At 38.6% G+C, this 21,885-nt stretch overlaps 1 protein-coding gene across 2 annotated transcripts in view; it reads right to left on the bottom strand.

The window, feature by feature from the left end:
- Positions 1-21,885, bottom strand: part of CWF19L2 (CWF19 like cell cycle control factor 2) — a 134,292-nt gene that overhangs the window by 109,645 nt on the left and 2,762 nt on the right. For both annotated transcript variants that reach the window (XR_004033653.1, XM_030829429.1), the window contains exons 3-6: positions 21,587-21,709; positions 7,972-8,082; positions 6,132-6,251; positions 3,334-3,427 (exon numbers count right to left, since the gene is read on the bottom strand). Coding sequence is in view for 1 of the 2 variants with exons in the window: in XM_030829429.1 (XP_030685289.1) it covers positions 3,334-3,427; positions 6,132-6,251; positions 7,972-8,082; positions 21,587-21,709 (448 nt within the window). In the remaining variant the exon portion in view is untranslated. The remainder of the gene's footprint in view (positions 1-3,333; positions 3,428-6,131; positions 6,252-7,971; positions 8,083-21,586; positions 21,710-21,885) is intronic.

The following is a 21,885-nucleotide window of genomic DNA, read 5'->3' as shown; positions in this document are numbered from 1 at the left end:
AAAAATACCAACTTGCAGTACCATCCCAAAATTCAATAAAAAAATTTAGTCAATATTTATTATGAATATAAAAACCTTCCTACAATAGGAAGTACAAACATGAATGTACAAGGCCAGGTGCAGCGGCTCATGCCTGTAATCCCAGCACTTTGGGAGGCCAAGGTGGGCGATCAGGAGGTCAAGAGATCGAGACCAGCCTTGCCAACATGGTGAAACCCTGTCTCTACTAAAAATACAAAAATTAGCTGGGTGTGGTGGTGTGCACCTGTAGTCCCAGCTACTCGGGAGGCTGAGGCAGGAGAATCGCTTGAACCCTGGAGGCGGAGGTTGCAGTGAGCCGAGACTGCACCACTGCACTCCAGCCTGGTGACAGAGCGAGACTCCACATGCCCCCCCTCCCCGCTCAAAAAACAAAAACAAAAACACATGAACGTACAACAGGAAGTACAAACAGAAATGTAGCATGGTTCAGGTCCTCTATGCTGAGAAACAGACATATCAAATAATTACATAAATTCACTGATATGTGGCACTTAACATACACCTAGATTTCAAATCTGTTATTTATAAGTAAAAAATTAAGAAACTTCCATCATATGCTTCCATCATAACTCAAAGTTACACTGTTATAGACAAAATATTAATACAACCAAATGAATCTGGGCTATATTCCCCAATTCTCTCAGAAAACAGACTAACATAAAAATAGTGATAAACTATCAGGGAACCTAGATTTTAGTCTTGCTGCTACTATTAAATATTTGTAAAATCTTATGTATGTCATTAACTTCTTTGGACCTTTGCTCCTTCATCTCTAAGATAAGGCAGCTGATTTAAATCACCTTTCAAAGTCTTTTCAACTCACATTCTAGCAGAAAAAGCCAAAAAATAAAGAGGGGGAAGAAACCAATAGGAAGAACAAAATCACATCAAAGGAGTCTGTAAGCAAGAATTCCTACTAACTACATGGTAATTAAAATAGTCTTCCACTAAAGAATCTAGAGTAACTATTGCTGGACTAGGAATCGGAAGACCTGGGTTCTAGTACTACTAACATGACTACAAGAAAAATTACCTGGCCACTCTAAGCCTTGGTTTATTGAGCCTATAATATCAAAATAACGTCTACGCTGCTCTCCTTTACATGGTTGCCAAGAAAAAAGCTGATATATAACTGTGCCATATAAACTCTAAAATTGTACAAATATTCCCATTACTAAAATATGACAAAATAATTTTGTATGGGCTCTGAAAATGATAAATCTACTTTTCCACTGAATTCTAAGAAAAAAAATCAAGATTAACACATTAATTATTGAAAATATGTCCCTTCAATCATTACAAAAACCTGTTGATAAAACCTTCCCAAAAGATTTAATCATACAAGTATCTGACATTATCATCATTATTGAGTAGTCACCATATTCCACACACTGCTAAAACATTTTCTAATTTAATCTTCACATTAACTATATAAGATAGGTAATATCATTATTCCCTATTACATATGAATAAATTGGGCTCTGAGAGGCCAGAAAATGTCTCCACAATTATGAAGCTAATTAGTGGAAATGCCAACATTCTAATCCCAAGTAGACTGACTCCAAAGTCTAGTCCTTTAACAATAACACTATGTCACCTCTACCTCCTTAATACAGATACTGTAATACTTTTAGATGCCTAACAGTTCCACCCCTACCACTGGTTTAAATAGAATGACAACACTATCTACATATGCAGTAAAACCTGCCCATCATTTTTTAAAACTTAATTTCAACTCTGGGATCTTAGCCTCAGACAGACAGAAGCTTTCTGTCATTTTTTCTCTTCCTGAATAAACGTAAGATGGAAAAGAGAAGTGGTAAAAGCATGATATGAAGGGGAAGGGAGAAGGGCTCTCTAAAAGCTTTATGTAAGCTCATTTTCTCCTAGTATCTTTGATTCTGCTGTTTCAGTCTGCTAAAAGATACCACCTAAAGTAAAACTCCAGATCTTCTCCACTCACTAAAGAACCTGTCAACTGGCAAGATCCAAAGATTGGGTTTCTCAATTCTAGGTTTTCCTCAAAGAAATTTATTGACTGTCCTCTGACATTAGGGATGGCAAAAGCCTAGATCATAAAAACAGCCCTACATAGTAATGGTTGAGCGAGCTAACTTATTGCTCCCCAAACTATCTATGAAACAGTATTTCAAAGAGAACCTTGTATGACTATAGTTACTATTACATAACTCAACAGGGACACTTCTGCCTGAAGTTGAAAGACAAAAAAAGAAACTTAACTATTACCAATAACTTTAGTAAAACTGCTAAGTTAAGAAGAGACATGTAAGGTGGCTCTACTGTCATCTCTACATAAAATACAGAAGAATTTTAACAAATAACCAAAATAAAAATACACTATGTATAAAAAGCAGGAAAACATCCTACTGATAAATCACTAAGGTGAAAAGAGAACATCACAATTTGTTATACTACCATCTGTATGCTGGGTTAATTGTAATAAGCTTTTGAGGTGTCAACACAACACTTAATGGCAATAAGTATTTTTAAAATTGTGTTATAAAGTATGCTTATGTGACATTTAAATATTTTGTCTCCATCTGCTGGAAAACAATAGCACTCTCTTAAGGTCAATACAAATTTTAAGAATTCTAGAAAAGTAGGAAATTCTGAATATATAAACCACATATTTCGTTTTTACACATTATTTTCATGAAATTTCAGATACTTTTTACATTTTGTTACAGAATGTAACAAACCAAATGCATTATTATGTACTCATAGAATCATACTTTGTATTAATCCAGTTTAAGTAGAAACTCATATATGAGAATATTTTCAAGTATAAAACTATGTATTTAATTAACCTGCTCCCAAATACATCATAATTAAAACGATCTTCCAAAGTACTAATAATTTAAATTAGGCTTCCAAAGACTGCAAATTTTTATCAATGCTTTCTCATATGTAAACTCGGGTCATACACTTAGAATACCAAAAGAAATGCCTGAGGCCAGGCACAGTAGCTCACACCTGTAATTCTTGCACTTTGGGAGGACAAGGCGGTTAGGTCAAGGCTTAAGTCTAGGAGTTCAAGTCTAGGCTGGGCAACATGGTGAAACCTCATCTATATAAAAAATTACCTGGGAGTGGTGACATGCACCTGTAATCCCAACTACTTGGGAGGCTGAGGTGGGAGGATCACTTGAGTGGGAGGTGGAGGCTGCAGTGAGCCATGATCGCACCACTGCACTCCCTGGGTGATAGACCGAGACTCTGTCTCAAAAAAAAAAAAAAGCCTGTGTGTCTATAATCAAAATGTAGAAATACCTTTAGTAATCGATGACACACTACAGTCTTCAGGTGGAAGACCTGTCCCACCATCCTTCCAGTACGGATTCAATTCTCTTTCCATCAGTTTGGACTAGAACAAATTATTTTCAGAGGTGAAATTTCAAAAAATTAACAAATTATAAAAAATTAACAAATAATAAATCTGAGACCCAGTTAATAGTCATAACCCTGGAAAATCATTTAAAACATTTTTTTTTGTAGATCTCTTTTTTTTTATTAATTTTTTTTGCACACAAAACAATAAACATTTTCTAAAAATACATACAAACAAAAAGATGCGTATCAAACATATTAGGAAGGTTGCACATGGGAAGACAGGGAATAGAAATGGGGAGTGGGAATTAAAGAAAATAAATGAGAGAGGGACTTTGTATAGATCAATGATAATAACTCAATCCTCTATTTGACAAAGAAGGAGAAGGAAGAGGAAGAAAAAAAAAGTGGGATAAAGGATCAGAAAGGGAGGAAAATAGAAAAAATTGGAGTATGACTCCAGGGTAGCCAACATGGCGAAACATATGAAAAATACAACAGACAAACCAACCAACCAACCCAGCGACAATAAAACATTCTTAAGATATGCTGTTCTGTAACTTACAGGAAATGTCTAAATTCACATTCATTCAATGTTCTTATTTAATGCCTACTATATCTTAAAACTGTGCTAGTTGCAGAAGATTTAACTGTCAAAAATCCTGGTCAGCCCTTGCTAGCTTTTAGTATAGTATGGAATACAGACAATAAAAACAGACATGTACTTTGAAGACAGAAATATACAGTACTTAGGAAGCACAAGGAATTCAAATCCCTCTCACACTGAAGGATCAAAGACTTCCTAGAGGAAGTAATATGTGCAGTCTAAGGATGAGCAGAAATTAACTGCATTTTCTTTTTTTGTGGGGGAGAGAGCATAAAGATGTTCCAGGTAGAAAGAATAACAGCGTGTTCTTAAAACAACAGAGAAAGAGAAAGTGCAGCAGTTTCAGGAAACTTAAAAATAATTCTAATTGGCTAAAACTGTGAGTGACTAATGACAAGAGATTATGTTGTAGAATAATCAGGGACTGGGGCCATGTGAGCCATTTTGAACTGCTGTGAGGGTTTCATGCTGGGGCCAAAAGAGACTCATGAATGTGATCAGCTTCATATCACACAAAGAGCAAACTGGGCTCAGCATGGAGGAAAGTCTGGAGAACAAGATTAGAGGCACAAGTTCAGTCAGAAGGTTGTGGCAGTAATCCAGGCAAGAGATGATAGTAGCCTAATCACAATGCAAGTGTCTCCTGTGTTCTAAGCACGATGCCAGGCACTGGGACTGTAATGTGTAAGGCGGCCATGGTCCTTGCCATTATATAAATTATGGTCTAGAGAAAGGGGAAAGACAATCAAAATATAAATATAGGTATGTGAGATCAAAGTAAAGGGTGCTAAAGAACTACATACTAATGATACCTAAGTTGACCCTGGGAGTGGGGGGTTAGAAAATGCTTCCTACAAGAAGTAATAACGGCAAGAGGATGGCAAGAAATGGAACAAGCTAAATGTTAGGAAGTTTAGTTCCCAGGAATACAATATACTACTGAAAATTAAAATGCTGTGTAAAATTTGTTTTTAAAAGGGCTTTTCTAAATGTATCCACGAGCTGACGAAAAAGAACCTTCAAAGGACAAAATTTAAATTAAACGTTAACCTAAGGGGATATACAAAACCATAAAGATTTGATTTCTTAGTTTGTGTCAAAAAAGGTTCTGTCACCTCCCTTGTTAGTTTACCACAAAATCTTTCAATATCTATAATCAACGAATTTCTTCCAATGGTCTTAGACTCTCAAAAACATACACATAAGATACTCAACAGGACAAAAAAGGCTAGAATTGCATACTGAGGAGGACAATTGACAAGAGGCTAGACAAATTATGAGATACTATCCGAAAATGTATAAAAGACAAAGGATTGAAAACATAAATAACTTCTATAAATCAGTTAGAAAAAGACAAACAACCCTGGTAGAAAAGTAAGCAAAAAACATAAACGAGCAGCTCCCAGGACAAGAAATCTGAATGACCAAAAAACATGAAAAGACCTCTCTGGTAGCAATCAGATAAATGCATAAAAAAACAATGAAATGCCATTTCTCACCCATTTATTAGGCTGATAAAAAATATATAAAGTTTGACAATTACGGATACTGAGTACTGGAAAAGAAACATATGCTCCTGGTACAGTATAAATTGGAATTCCAGATTACCAGGATTGTGTGATGCCCCTAGGAAAGTCACCAGCTTCGGCACTTCCTTACTTCCCTGGATTCATGCTTTTGCCTCATTTTTTGGTCTCTACAGATTTCCAATTGCTTCCCTACTAGCAAAGTGACAACAATAAAGTATAAAATAAGCATGCTTATTTTACATTTTATCCACCAGAATTTCTAGATGTCTTGAAATGGAAGTATTTTTATGGTGTCTAATTCAGTATGTACACTGAAACAAAAGTTGAGTGAGTTCACTTTCAATTTAATGATATTAACTTAAATTCCATATTCAATCAACTTTATATATGCCCTAGATTTATAAATCTAGTAAACCTTTAAACTCACTTCCTATAGGAAATTTATTTTTCTTAAACTGATGTATTTCATAGTTGTTCTCACTAACTGTATTAAATACTATAAAAAATAAAATGGTATTTTACAAGTTAAACTGCATTTATATAAATGTCTTATAAGTTTATTAACGGTAAATTAGAAAGTTAAAGCATTTCAAATATTCTCTTACCTGTTCAAGTGCTTGGGTTTTCTCTTGCTCTATTTTCCTCATAGTTTCCTTTTCAGCTTTGAGTGATGATGATGACACAGTTTTAACAGACATAAAATCAACAGTCATCCACTCATCCCTCTGTTAAAAAAGGCAGCCATTTCAATCTGAACTGATTAGAATTTAATAAACACTTGGTAATAAGGGCAGGGACTTTGGAGGCAATCAAATCTGAAACAAGTCCTACATGGCTATATAACTTGAAGCAAGTTTCTAAATTTCTCTATACTTTAGTCTCTCCTCTATAAAATCGTATAAAATCCCTACCTTTCAGGATTTTTTTTTTTTTTTTTTTTTTTTGAGACGGAGTCTCTCCCTGTCACCCAGGCTGGAGTGCAGTGGCGCGATCTCGGCTCACTGCAAGCTCCGCCTCGCGGGTTCACGCCATTCTCCTGCCTCAGCCTCTCCAAGTAGCTGGGAGTAAAGGCGCCCGCCACCACGCCCGGCTAATTTTTTTTTTTTTTTTTTTGTATTTTTAGTAGAGACGGGGTTTCACCGTGGTCTCGATCTCCTGACCTCGTGATCCACCCGCCTCGGCCTCCCAAAGTGCTGGGATTACAAGCGTGAGCCACCGCGCCCGGCCTAGGATTGTTTTAAAGAGTAAACAAGATAACAGATCTAAAGCATCCAGCCCAAAGCCTGGCACACAACAAGCAATCAAACTTAGTTCCTGTTCACCTTTCTTCCTTCACCTGTGGCTAACAGTGGACAAATTACATTCTTCCTGAGGCAGATGAACTATAACCCAAAATTTTTGAACTATTCAACTGTTAAGTATTGTTAAGAAAATTAAGGCATGAGGTGAAGGGAAAAAAAACTGTGATGGAACTCTACTCACTATAGAAGGGTCAGACAGAGATAACAGTACAAGGCTTTAGGGACATAAGGGGAAAGTGCCACTTCTTACCAACAATCAAAAGCATGAAAGCCTCTATCTAAGGAATGAGAATAGAGAGGAACACTCACTTTCTCACAGTAGAAGGGGAAGGGGGTTCTAAACATTCAGCAAACAGCATTACTGCCAAAATTATTCCTAAAGTATATGTTTTCAAAGTCTAATTGTTCTCCTGAAGAAATTTTAATCATCTTTCATTTTCATATTCATTTATTCTCAAAAGTTGATACTTCTTTCTTTAAAATCAAGTGGTAGGCCAGGTGCAGTGGCTCACATCTCTAATCCTAGCACTTTGGGAGGCTGAGGTGGAAGGATTGCTTGAGCTCAGGAGTCTGAGACCAGTCTAGGCAACACAGGGAGACCCCAACTCTACACAAAATAATTAGCCAGGCGTGGTGGCACACAACTGTGGTCCCAGCTACCAGGGAGTTTGAAGTGGGAGGATTACTCGAGCCTGGGAGGTTGAGGCTGTGGAGAGCTCTGATTGTGCCACTGCAGCCCAGCCTGGGCAACAGAGTGAGACCCTGTCTCTAAAATGAATGAAAGAGAGAAAGAGAGAGAGACAGAGAGAGAAAGAAACAGAGAAAGAAAGAAAAGAAAGAGAAAAGAAAAGAGGAAAGGAAGGAAGGAAGGAAGGAAGGAAGGAAGGAAGGAAGGAAGGAAGGAAGGAGGAGGAGGAGGGAGGGAGGGAGGGAGGGAGGGGGAGAGACAGGGAGAAAGGGAGGGAGGGAGGGAGAGAGGGAGGGAGGGGGATAGGGAGGGAGGGAGAGAGGGAGGGAGGGGGATAGGGAGGGAGGGAGGAAGGGAGGAAGGGAGGAAAGAAGGAAGGAAGGAAGGAAGGAAGGAAGGAAGGAAGGAAGGAAGGAAGGAAGGAAGGAAGGAAAGAAAATCAAGTGGCTTGGTTACCTTGATAATTTGGGTGTCATCTTTTTCCGACTTTTCATCTTTCACTTTCCAGGCTTTTTCCTTGTCAGGAGTCTGGGATGGAACAGCCTCAACCCACTCATCTTCAGAGCTCTAAGAACATTTAGCATAAGTGAAATTGTCAAATTTGCATACTTTGATATAAAAATTGTGTGCTGTTAAGTGGTAGAAATTCAACATCGTAGAAAAAAATTCTTACACTCAAAATTCTTATGAGAATTTTGTACTCTAATAATAAATCCTCCTTTTTTGCAAAATCCAGTACAAATCCAATATCTTACAATGTATTACATTTCCCCTTTACAAAATGGCATTGAAATTTTAAAGAGCTGGGTGTGGTGGCTCACACCTGTAATCTCAGCACTTTGGGAGGCTGAGGCAGGCATATTACTTGAGGTCAGGAGTACAAGATCAGCCTGGCCAACATGGTGAAACCCCGTCCCTACTAAAAATACAAAAAAGTTAGCCAAGCATGGTGGCGCATGCCTGTAATCCCAGCTACTCAGGAGGCTGAGGCAGGAGAATCGCTTGAACCCAGGAGGCGGAGGTTGCAGTGAGCTGAGATCACACCACTGTACTCCAACCTAGGCCACAGAGACTCCGTCTCAAAAAAAAAAAAATTTTTTTTAAAGAAAAAACATATAAACCCACTAGTTTGAGTAAGGCCCACAAAACACAACAATTATTTTTATTTTCTCATCCATTTATTATCAAGCCAAGAAAAGGCAAAAAAACAAAAATGGGAACCGCCAAGTAGAGACCTCACTTCAGCACAGAGCTTCAGTGCCTACCAACGTCAAGTAGTTACTCACATCTCTGCTTCACTAGAACAGGGGAAATAACACCCAGGTAAACGAGTTTGCTGTTTGCCCCTAAGTTTCACATTTTGAGATTTCCCTTGATCTAAAACTGCAGATAACATTATCTTCTTCAACACCCTCCTGAAGCTTTATACCAATTCCCATATTCTCAGCAAATGATGTCTTCTTTTACCTCATCAAGAAAACTGTGGCCACCTTATCTTCCTACCCACCACCCAACACATTTATGGCTGTGCCTATCCTTATTTCCAGTTAACTCCTCCTGTTTAAGGCAGATCTTGCTCTAAAGATTTTGATAACAACTCTTTCTGTTCTTTGCTCCATCAATTATCTTCTCCTCTCACGGCATCAACCAAAGATCCCTAATGGCCTAGAAATAATTTCAAGCACTTCTCACCCTTTTTTTTTTTTTTTTAAGGAGGGAAGGGGGACCTTCCTTGACCCTATATATTCCTCCTTTAACAGGAATTAATCTTCCAGCTTCCATTCTAAGATGAACTTCTTGAAAGAGTAGTCTACATGCACTGCCTTCACACTCTCACTTTCGTACATTTTCTCAAAACTCTACAATACATCTACTGTCCCCATTAATCTATTGAAACTTCTCCAAACTCACCAATGGCTTCCACTGTGCCAAACTCAACAAAACGTTTCAGTCTTCTCTCTAGATCTCTCTGCTCAATACAACTCTGTTGATGATTCACTTTCCTGGCTTCCATGACACCTCTCAGCTCTCCTCCCACTCTGTTTCTTCTCCATTTCCTTCATGAACTCTTCCTCCTTTGCTCAGGCCTTAAATATCTGTGTTATTTGGGGTTCCATTCTTTGCCCATGACATTTTTTAATGTCTAAACATTCCCTTTGGGCCATTAAATCCATTCTGATGGCCTGAACTACAATAAATTGTGCTGATATCTTTCAAATTTGTCTAACCAAAGTTTCACTGACTAATTGTCTACTGTAGTTGGATGGCATGCTAAACTCAGTAAGAATAGAAAATAAAGCCATCCTCTTCTTCTACAAAATCTACTCCTCCTTGTATAGTATTGAACTGAGTTATCTGGAACAACCAACCACCCACTTAAACCAAGTCAGAAACTCAGGATCATGTTACCTCACACATTCAAGCCTACCATTTTCATTTTTAAAATATTTATTAAATACACCATACAGTAAATACATGATTACCATACAAGCCTACCTCTATCCCTGGCCACTATTGATTAGTTGAAACGTAGGTACCTGACCCAATTCATATCAACCTGAGCCATTCCTCAGGAACCTGAAATCAGGTCTAAATGGGCTTACCTAAAACTAAGAAATGGGAAGGCATTGGGAGAGGCCATTTCTGTCATGAGAAATAGAAATCAGCAAAAAATTTTTAAAAACTAGAACTCAGGGTAGGGGAAATGAAAAATGGTAAGAAAATTGCAAAAACCATTCACAATTCTAATTCCAGCTATTCTTGAAGCCTAGCTGCATTCCTACATCTATATGTCTTATGAGAATTTTGTACTCTAATAATAAATCCTCCTTTTTTGCAAAATCCAATTTATATTTAGTTTCTGTTACCTGCAACCAAAATACCAACTAACACTCTCTTCTTTGATCCTTAAAGTAGCACCCCAGGCCAGGTGCAGTGGCCTGTAATCCCAACACTTTGGGAGGCCGAGGCGGGTGGATCATGAGGTCAGGAGTTCAAGATCATCCTGGCCAAGATGGTGAAACCCCGTCTCTACTAAAAATACAAAAATTAGCCAGGTGTGGTGGCGTACACCTGTAGTCCCACCTAATTGAGAGGCTGAGGAAGGAGAATATCTTGAACCCAGGAGGCGGAGGTTGCAGTGAGCCAAGATCGTGCCATTGCACTCCAGCCTGGGCGGCAAGAGCAAAACTCCACCTTAAAAAAAAAAAAAAAAAAAAAAGTAGTAGCCCTAGATCAGATCTTATCTCTCACCTAGATAATTGATTCCAGGAGACCTAATTAATCTTCTGGACTCATCTTTCCTGCTCCCCTTCTTTCTCCAACCCCTCACCCCAAATACATTTACAGTAATATAAAGGGAACATCTGACCACCGTACTTCTCTTCTAGGGCTTCCCATCACAAAGCCTGCTAGTTATTCCTCTTCTTTCCTACCAACAGAATCCCATTTTATTTGGAGAAGTAATGTACTTCCCATGCTAGAAAGTGAAGCCTTATGATCAAGTGTCCAATAAGATGTAAACAAAAGTATTTTATGGGACTTTCCAGAAGTCAAGAAAAAAAAGAGCATCTTCTTTCCTGTTATCTGGACTAAGAGGCAATGCTGTAAGGATGATGGAAAAGCAAGACAATAGAAGCGTAGGTCCCAGAAGACCATACTAGCCCTAGACTGCCTACCTGACTTATTTCATATCAGAGAAAAATGAATTTCTATCTTGTATAATCAATGGCTATTCTGAGATTTTCTAATAAATGCAGCTGAACCCAATTAGATGATACATTCCCTACTGAATAAACTCAAAGCTCTTGGTTTACAAGGCCCTATTAATTCTTACAGTTTCATCTCCATTCACCCCCTCCTCTTGTTTTATAATTTAGTACTATCAAACTGCTTATAGTTATATTTACATACTTACACACATACTCACGCTCATATTATCTCATACTTCCATGTCTCTGCTCTTGCAATTCCTTAGGCATGAAATGCCAAGCACACCTTTATTTGCCTAATGCTTATTAATCTATCTAGTCTCAATTCAAGCATCATTTAATCAACAAGTTAGCAAATGAAATCCCTCTTAATACCCTGTACTACCATGGCATCATGTTGGATGGGATGCTAAACTCAGTAACAATAGAAAATAAAGCCAACATCTTCTTCTACAAAATCTACTACAAAATCATATTATTAATATTATGTATCTATTTATCCAATTAGGAAATGAGTTCCCGAAAGGTTTAAAAATATATTTTTATATTCCCCATGTCTAGAACAGTGTCTGGCAAAGAATAAGCATTTGATACATGCAAGCTGAAATTAAATGAAATGCCTTTTTCTACTCTTTCAATAGCACTAGTCAGAAACTTTAAGCAGCAACCTATACTCATTTTCACAATTATGCACTCACTCACCTTACCACTTCAGCAAAATTGATGCTTCCCATGCTACGACTTCAGTTCTCTTCCTAATTTTAGTTTCAATCTCCATTTTACCTTGAACTCATTAACCATCAAGCTTAATACACCTCCTGACCTAACACAGCCTTCAGGGCTCTCCTTCTCTTGTGCAGCCTTCAGAATTAACCACACCTCTAATTCTATCTAGTGGTCAAAACCTAGAAGGTGGAACTAAGACAGAAAAGTGCTACCAGCAAAAATCAAGGGACCTTGAGGACTTCTGCTTCTGTCCTTGACAGTAAACGGCATCAAACTAGAAATATATACAAAATGGAATAAAAATGAAACTACAATCTCTACAGCTTTTTGTCTAAAGGCACTTTCGAGACTGTGGCATAAAGGGGTAACCCAAGCAGAACATGAAAATCTCACTGAGCAAAGGAAACTGAATTTGAACTTTGTGAAGGCTGAAACAAAAGTGCAGATGGGAAGCTACACAGAGAAAGAGTGCCAGAAATCTACTTAAAGGACCCCTGGAGTCTTTAAAGAAAGACCAAGCTGAACATGCTGAGGATGAGAGTCCACAAGGTCAGGCAAAGAAAAATTACCATGGAGAAAACAATTACCAAAAAGCTGTAAGCAGAACAATCCCTAGAGCTCACAAAGGGCTGGAAGACATTCTAGTTCCTGCCAACCAGAATAAAGAAACCTCGCTGAACATCCACGACAATCAGCAGAGAACCCACAAGGGTCGTGCCTTAGTAGAAAGGCTAAACCAGTCCTAGAGTAAAGCTATTCTAGATGCATACAAACAAAACTTAAAAACAAGCCTTGAAAAGGATTAAGCTAATTCACAAGTAATTAACTGTATGCCAAAAGAAAACTCAATACTCTCTGAAGAAGTCAACAAAATCCAGCAGTCATAATATAACTTTCATAGGGTTCAGCATCCAATTAAAAGTTACTAGACATGCAAATCAAAACCACAGTGAGATACCATCTCACACCAGTTAGAATGGCCATCATTAAAAAGTCAGGAAACAACAGGTGCTGGAGAGGATGTGGAGAAATAGGAACACTTTTACACTGTTGGTGGGACTGTAAACTAGTTCAACCATTGTGGAAGTCAGTGTGGTGATTCCTCAGGGATCTAGAACTAGAAATACCATTTGACCCAGCCATCCCATTACTGGGTATATACCCAAAGGACTATAAATCATGCTGCTATAAAGACACACGCACATGTATGTTTATTGCAGCACTATTCACAATAGCAAGGACTTGGAACCAACCCAAATGTCCAACAACGATAGACTGGATTAAGAAAATGTGGCACATATACACCATGGAATACTATGCAGCCATAAAAAATGATGAGTTCGTGTCCTTTGTAGGGACATGGATGAAACTGGAAAACATCATTCTCAGTAAACTATCGCAAGGACAAAAAACCAAACACCGCATGTTCTCACTCATAGGTGGGAACTGAACAATGAGAACTCATGGACACAGGAAGGGGAACATCACACACCGGGGACTGTTGTGGGGTGGGGGGAGGGGGGAGGGACAGCATTAGGAGATATACCTAAGGCTAAATGACGAGTTAATGGGTGCAGCAAAACAACATGGCACATGGATACATATGTAACAAACCTGCACACTGTGCACATGTACCCTAAAACCTAAAGTATAATAATAAAAAAAAAAGTTACTAGACATTCAAAGAAGCAAGCAAATGTGACCCATATTCAAGAGAAAAATCATTTAATTGAAACAGAACAGGAAAAAACAAGAGAGAATGAAACAGCAAACCAAGACTTTAACACAGCTATCATAAATATGTTCAAGGAAGGCAAAATGTAAAGATAATAAGGAGATAAACTGAAAAACATTAGAAAAATCCAAACGAAACATCTAATGATAAAAAAAAAAATACAGTACCTGAAATGAATATGTCACTAGATAGGGATAACAGTAAGCTAGACACAGCAAAAGAAAAGGCCAGTGGGCCAGGCGCAGTGGCTCACGCCTGTAATCCCAGCACTTTGGGAGGCTGAGGCAGGCAGATCACGAGGTCAGGAGATCGAGACCATGCTGGCCAACATGGTGAAACCCTGTCTCCACTAAAAATACAAAAAATTAGCTGGGCATGGTGACGAGCACCTGTAATCCCAACTACTCAGGAGGCTGAGGGACGAGAATCACTTCAACCAAGGAGGCGGAGGTTGCAGTGAGCTGAGATCACGCCACTGCACTCCTGCTGGCAACAGAGCGACACTCTACCTCAAAAAAAAAAAAAAAAAAGGCCAGTGAACCTGAAGCTCACGACATAGCAATAAAATATACCCAACCCAAAGCATAGAAAGGAAAAAGGCTAGAAAGTAAACACAGGCTCATCAACCTGTGAGACATTATTTTAAAGAGACTACCAAAATGAGAGGGAACAGAAAAAAAACACTTCGAAAAAAGCCTGAAAGTTTCACATTTGATGGAAACTGTAAACTCACAAATCAAAGCAGCACAATGAACCTAAGGCAGATGCTCCACTCTGAATGTTTGTGACCCCCACCAAATTCTTATGTTGAGATCCTGACCCACAAGACGATGATAGTAGGGGGTGAGGCCTTTGGGAGATGACTGGGAATGGGATTAGTGCCTTTATAAAACATAGCCCAGGAGCACTCCCTTCTGCCATATGAGGTTAGAGTGAGAAGACAGCCATCTCTGAGGAACTGAACCCTCACCAGACACAAAATCTACCAGCGCCTCGATCTTAGACTTTCTAGCCTCCCAAACTGTGAGAAATAAGTTTCCGTCATTTATAATCCACCCAATTTGTTTTGGTATAGCAGCCCAAATGAACTAAGACAGCAGAATAAACACAAAGAAATCAATACCAAGACATATCACAATTGATTCACTGAAAAATAATAATGAAAAAAAGCCCTAAAAGCATCCAGAATAAAAAGGCACACTACATACAGAGAAAAAAGATTACAATGACTACAGAGTTCTCAATATGTACAATGCAAACCAGAAGACAATGGGATGACATTTTACAGTGCAAAAAGAAAACACTATAAACTTAAAATTCCTTATCTAGCCAAGTATCTGAAAAATGAAGATTGCTAGTAGGAACTTCTGAGTTTGTGGTAAAAGAAAAAAAGAATGAAGATGAAATAAAAGAAATTCTCAAACAAAAGCTGAGAGAATACAATGTCTGCAAATCCATATTATAATACATATTAATGGAAGTTCTACAGACAAAAGGAAAATGGTATTAGACAGAAATTCAGACCTACATAAAATAATAAAGAACATCAGAGATGATAAATCTGTGGGTAAATATAAAAGACTTTTTTCACACGTGTAACTTATTTAAAAGATAACTGACTAAAGTAAAAATAAACAGAATGTATGACATTAAAAATTATAAATAATGCAGGTTTATAACATATGTAGAAGTAAAATATATGACAACAATAGCAAAAAATATGGTAGGAGAAAAAGGAAGTATATTTTGGTGAAGGTCTAATTATAAAAGTAAAATTATATATTATTTGAAAATAGAGTATGGTAAGTTAAAATATGCATAAGACTTCAGTCATTAAAAATAAATAAGGTATACCTAATAAGCCTACAGCAGATGAAATGGGATGCTAAAAAACACTCAGTCCAAAAGACAGGAAAAGAAAGGAACAAAGGAAAAAAGAACAAACAAAAAATAGAAAAGGAATAACAACATGGTAGACTTAAACTCAGCCATATCAATTATTATATTAAACATAAATAATCTAAACCAGTACTGTTCAACAGAATTTTTCTATATCTATACTGTCCAATATAGTAGCCACATAAATTTGGCTGATATAATTTTAATGAATTTTAATAAAAAATTTAAAAGCCATATACAGCTAACAGATTAGAGAGCACAAAAAACATCTAATTGAAAAGTAAGAGCCTTGAGCCAAGATTGCACTACTGCACTCCAGCCTGAGTGACAGTGTGAGATTCCATCTCAAGAAAAAAAAAAAAGGAAGAAGCCAGATGCAGTGGCTCACGTTTGTAATCCCAGCACTTTGGGAGTCCCAGGTGGGAGGATTGCTTAAGGTCAAGACTTTGAGACCAGTCTGGGCAAAATGGCAAAACCACATCTCTACAAAACATTTATAGATCATAGGCTAGTATATAAAATGTTTCAAAAACTTTTTAAAAACTGAAATTATAGAGTATAATAAAATAATAATTAAATCCAAAGTCAATAACCAAAAAAAACTAATAAAATCCACAAATATCTGGAAATTTAAAAACTCATATATATATATCCCGGACATCGAAGTGCACACCTGTAGTCCCAGCTTTTAGGAGGCTGAGGTGGGAGAGTCACTTGAGCCCGAGGGGTTGAAGCTACAGTGATCTACTGCACTCCAGCCTGGGCAACAAAGCAAGACTCTGTCAATCAATCAATAAATCAATCAATAAAATAAAAAAGAAGAAATTGATAGGCTAGATAAAAAAGCAAGACCCAATTATACACTGCTTATAAGAAATACACTTTCAATATATAAAAAGATACATTAAAACTAAAAGAATTTTTAAAAGACGATGAAAACACACAAAAAAAGAAAACTGAAGAGGCTTTATTAATATGAGACAAAATAGACTTTAGACAAGAGTATTACCAAAGATAAAGACGAAAACTTCATAACAGTCAGTTCATCAAGGAGCTATGTACCTAATAAAGCTTCAAAATATGTAAGGCAAAAACTGACAAAACTGAAAGCAGAAATAGGTAAAATCCACAGAACAATTAAGAGATTTCAATACTATTTTCTCAGTAACTGACTGAACAGGTGAACAGAAAATCATTAACACTAAACTTAATACTATTAATCAACTTTCCCTAATTGACATTTATAAGACACTACCTAACAATGGCAGAATACATACTCATTTCAAACACACATGGAATTTTCACCAAGATAGATCATAGGCTAGAAAATAAAATGTCTCAAAAACTTTTTAAAAACTGAAATTATACAAAGTATAATAAAATAATAATTACATTCAAAGTCCCTTCCTTCCCTCCTTCCTTCCTTCCTTCCCTCCCTCCTTCCTTCCTTTCCTTTTCTTTTTTTGCGACGGTCTCCCTCTGTTGCCCCGGCTGCAGTGCGGCGGTATGATCTCAGCTCACTGCAACCTCCCTGCCTCGGGCTCCTGTGATTCTCCTGCCTCGGCCTGCCGAATACCTGGGATTGCGGGCGCACACCACCACGCCTGGCTGGTTTTTGTATTTTTGGTGGAGACGGGGTTTCGCCGTGTTGGCCAGGCTGGTCTCCAACTCCTGACCTCTAGTGATCTGCCCGCCTCGGCCTCCCAAAGTGCTGGGATTACAGACGGAGTCTCGCTCACTCAGTGCTCAATGTTGCCCAGGCTGGAGTGCAGTGGCGTAATCTCAGGTTGCTACAACCTCCACCTCCCAGCCGCCTGCCTTGGCCTCCCAAAGTGCTAAGATTACAGCCTCTGCCCAGCCGCCACCCTGTCTAGGAAGTGAGGAGCGTCTCTGCCTGGCCGCCCATCCTCTGGGACGTGAGGAGCGCCTCTGCCCGGCCGCCCCATCTGGGAAGTGAGGATCGCCTCTGCCCGGCCGCCCAGCCCATCGTCTGGGATGTGAGGAGGGCCTCTGCCCGGCCACCCGGTCTGGGATGTGAGGAGCGCCTCTGCCCAGCCGCCCCATCTGGGAAGTGAGGAGCACCTCTGTCCGGCCGCCCCGTCTGGGAAGTGAGGAGAGTCTCTGCCCGGCCGCCCCGTCTAGGAAGTGAGGAGTGCCTCTGCCCAGCAGCCCCCGTCTGAGAAGTGAAGAGCACCTCTGCCTGGCCGCCCCGTCAGGGAAGTGAGGAGCGCCTCTGCCTGGCCGCCCGTCTGGGACGTGAGGAGCGCCTCTGCCCGGCCACCCATCGTCTGGGACGTGAGGAGCGCCTCTGCCTGGCCGCCCATCATCGGGGACGTGAGGAGCGCCTCTGCCTGGCCGCAGTGCAACCTTCCAACTGTGAAGTGACAGCCTTTGTTGTAGAATGAATGAAGACACTGGCACTGATTATATAACACCTTGGCAGCTATCTCAAGTCGTTGATGATGGAGGTATTGGAATTATAGAAGAAAGCAAACACACAAATTTGACTAAAGGTGATTTTGTGACTTCTTTCTATTGGCCCTGGCAAATCAAGGTTATTCTGGATGGAAATAGCCTTGAAAAGGTGATATATATATGAACGTATCTGATTTTTTTTCCCCGTATAATCCTTACTTTGTGCATTTGATATTCAGTTGTGTTTGTAATCACGGAAAAATAAAAGCATATATAAAAAAATAAATAAATAAATAAATTCAAAGTCAATAACCCAAAAAAAAAAAACTAGAAAAATCCACAAATATCTGGAAGTTTAAAAACTCTTATATATCCATCAGTAAGAAAAAGTAAAGTAAAAAATATTTTGAATGGGACAGCAATGAAAATATAACATCAAAGTTATGTAGAGACACAACAGTGCTATGAGAAAATTTTATAAAATAAACACACATTAGAAGAGATTTCAAATCAGTGGCGATACATTCATCTTAGAAAGTTAGAAAAAGAGCAAATTAAACACAAAATAAGTATTCACAAAGAATAAATATAGTTTAAATCAATGAAATAGAAAACACACAACCAGAGAAAATTCAAGGAAACTAAAAGGCAATAAAGAAAGATTAATAAAATTGATAAGCCTCAAGATAGACTGACAGAGGAAACAAACAGAAAATAGAAATTACCAAAATCAGGGATGAAAGAGGGGATGTCACTATGGATTCCATAAACATTAAAAGAACAAAGGAAATATTACAAATAACTTTATGACAATAAATTTGACAATTTCTATGGAATAAATTCCCAGAAAAACCGAAATTACTAAAACTAACTCAAGAATAAATAGAAAATATTTAACACCACTATTAACTCCGTGGTTAAACCCACTCCACAAAGAAACTCCAGGACCAAACCGTTTCACTGGCAAATTTTAACACCTATAGACGCAAAAAAAGCACTTACCGAATTCAATACTCATTCAAGATACAAACTCTCAGAAAACTAGAAATAAAATATCATTTCCTTAATCTGAAAAGGCATACATGAAAGTCCCACAGCAGACATCATGCTTAAATGTAAAAACCTGAATGCTTTGCACCTAAGATAAGGAACAAGGCAATCATGTCCACTCTCACCACTTCCATTCAACACTACTTTTAAGTCCTAGCTACAAAGGCAACAACAATTAACAAATAAAACAGGCACAGAGATTGAAAAGAAAAAAGTAAAAGTCTTTTTCACACATGACATACCATTTACCTAGAAATCCTAAGAAATCTACTAAAAAAGCTACTAACACTAGTATTAGTAATTTTAACAAGGTGACAAGAGGCAAGGTAAATATATCAAAAGCAGTTTTTTTTCACTTTTTTCTTTTTTTTCTGACCCTAATGTTTCAAATCACTTCTATAATTATATACTAGCTGTAAACACATTTATTTTAAAATTCCATTCACGATAGCACTTCCAGAAAACAAAATGGGAAAAAATATAACAAACGACATGTAAGATCTCTACACTAAAAATTTCAGAACATTGTGAGAAAAATCAAAGACATAAATGGATAGAGAGATGTACCAAGTGCATAATGGATTGAAAGAATATTTTAACATATCTATCTCCCCAAATTCCTTCCAACAGGGAAAACTCAGCCTTTTCAACAAATGGTGCTAGAAAAACTGGAAATCCACGTGGGAAAAAAATAAACTGACACTACACAACATAAATAAAAATTATTAATGGATTATAAATAAGCAAAAAAGCCAAAGCCATAAAACTTCTAGGAAAAAAAAAAAATAGGAGGCCAAGCATGGTGGCTCACACCTGTAATCCCAGCACTTTGGAAGGCTGAGGCAGGAAATCACTAGAGCCCAGGAGTTCAAGACCAGCCTCGACAATATAGTAAGACCCCATGTCTACAAAAACAACTTTTCTGTACTACATCTATAGTCACAGCTAATTGGGCTGCTAAGGCAGCAGGATTGCTTGAGCCCAGGAGTTCGAGGCTGCAGTGAGCCATGATGGTGCCACTGCACTCCAGTCTGTGCAACACAGTAAGGCTCTATCTCTAAAAACAAACAAAAAACAAAAAAACTTAATAATAACATAAACATAGGAGAAATCACCATCTTGAGGTGTGCAAAAATTAGGATACCAGAAGTACTAAGAAAAAATGATGAAAAACAAAAAAGAAAATATTTAGTAAATCAGACTTCATAAAGGAAGACATAGAATGCCCTATGGGGACTTAAAATGATGCTCTACATCCTTGTTCTTCAGGGAAATACCACACGAGATATTACACAGTAGAATAGCTAAAAATTACTAAGACTGACAATACCAAGTACTAGCAAGGATGTGGAATTCCTTGGTGACTCCTAGTGCTAAACTGGCCTCAGAGCCAATGGACAGGTGGTTGGGGGGCAACTGAGGTAGCTAAGGGAGTACTTGCACCACCTCTCCCCCAACCCCAGGCTGCACATTGTGCAGCTCCAAGAGACCCTGTCCTTCTGCTTGAGGAGAGGAGAGAGAAGAGTAAATACAGGACTCCATCTTGCATCTTGGATACCAGCTCAGCCATAGCTGGTATCCACTAAAGAGCCCTTAGGCCGTGAATAACCAGCACCAATAATCAGGTACTACACTGTGGCCTTCACTGTGTATCTGAGACTTGCTGGATTCAGGTGAGACTCAGCACAGTCCCAGCTGTGGTGGCTATGGGGAGAGCCTCCTTCTGCTTGAGAAAAGTAAAGGGGGCTCTGTTTTGCACCTTAGGTACTAGCTCAGCCATAGGGTGGTAGAACACCAAGAGGGATCTTGGGGTCCCCAGCCCCAGGCCTTGGCTCTTGGATGGCATTTCTGGATCTGCCCTGGCCCGGGGGTGCCCACTGCCCTGAAGGGTGAGTCCCAGGCCAGGCAGCTGACTGAAGAGTTCTTGGGCCTTAAGGGAACATCAGTGGTAGCCTGCCAGTACTACCTGTGGGTCCATGGTGGTAGCTACAGGGTGAGGCCCCTCTGCCTGTGAAAAGGGGAGGGAAGAGTGGGAAGGACTGCCATTCACGGGTTGAATGCCAGCTCAGCCACAGTTCAGTAGAACACCAGCTACAAGTCTAAGGTTTTTGACGCCAGTACCTGGATCCCTGATGGCACCTCTGGACCCACCTCAGGCCTGGGGGAACTTGCCACCCTGAAGGGAAAGACACAAGCTTGGCTGGCTTCATCACCTACTGATTGCAGAGTCCCAGGGCCTTGAGGGAACACAAGCTGTAGCCAGGTAATTGTTATAGCAGGCCTTGGGCAAGATCCAGTGCTGTGCTTAGCAATAATTCCCAAATCATATCCCTATCCTCTTAAACTTTCTCTGAAATTCAAGATCAACATTTCCAATATTTTCGGGACATCTCCAAGTAGATGTCCCCCAGATGTTTTCATATCATAACTAGTAATATATTTTTTAAGTTTTCTTGTATTTTAACTTCCCATAAGTTATACATTCAAATAAAATGTTCTCAAATAGCTGCTGTGATTAATTTTAGTACATACTTACCGATGAGCTATCAGATGACTCATTGTTTTTTTCATATTTCTGTTTCTTGCTCTTTTTTTTCTTTTCTTTCTTTGCTTTTTTTGATTGCTTGTCTTTTTTCTTCTTTTTCTTCACAGAGTGTTCCTACAATCATTTTGAACAGGCAAGAAAAGAATTTAATTTCATCTTAATTTAAAAGGATGTATTTTGAGAGAAAAAAAAATCCACATTCTAAAAAACTTTCAATCTTTGATGAAATAAGACCAAGAATATGTCTAAATAAATAAAATCTTTCAGGAAATCTTAACACACCTTCTATA

Source organism: Nomascus leucogenys, chromosome 15, assembly GCF_006542625.1.
Source record: "Nomascus leucogenys isolate Asia chromosome 15, Asia_NLE_v1, whole genome shotgun sequence".
NCBI classification, from domain to species: domain Eukaryota; kingdom Metazoa; phylum Chordata; class Mammalia; order Primates; family Hylobatidae; genus Nomascus; species Nomascus leucogenys.
This window is presented reverse-complemented; position numbering and strand designations above follow the sequence as displayed.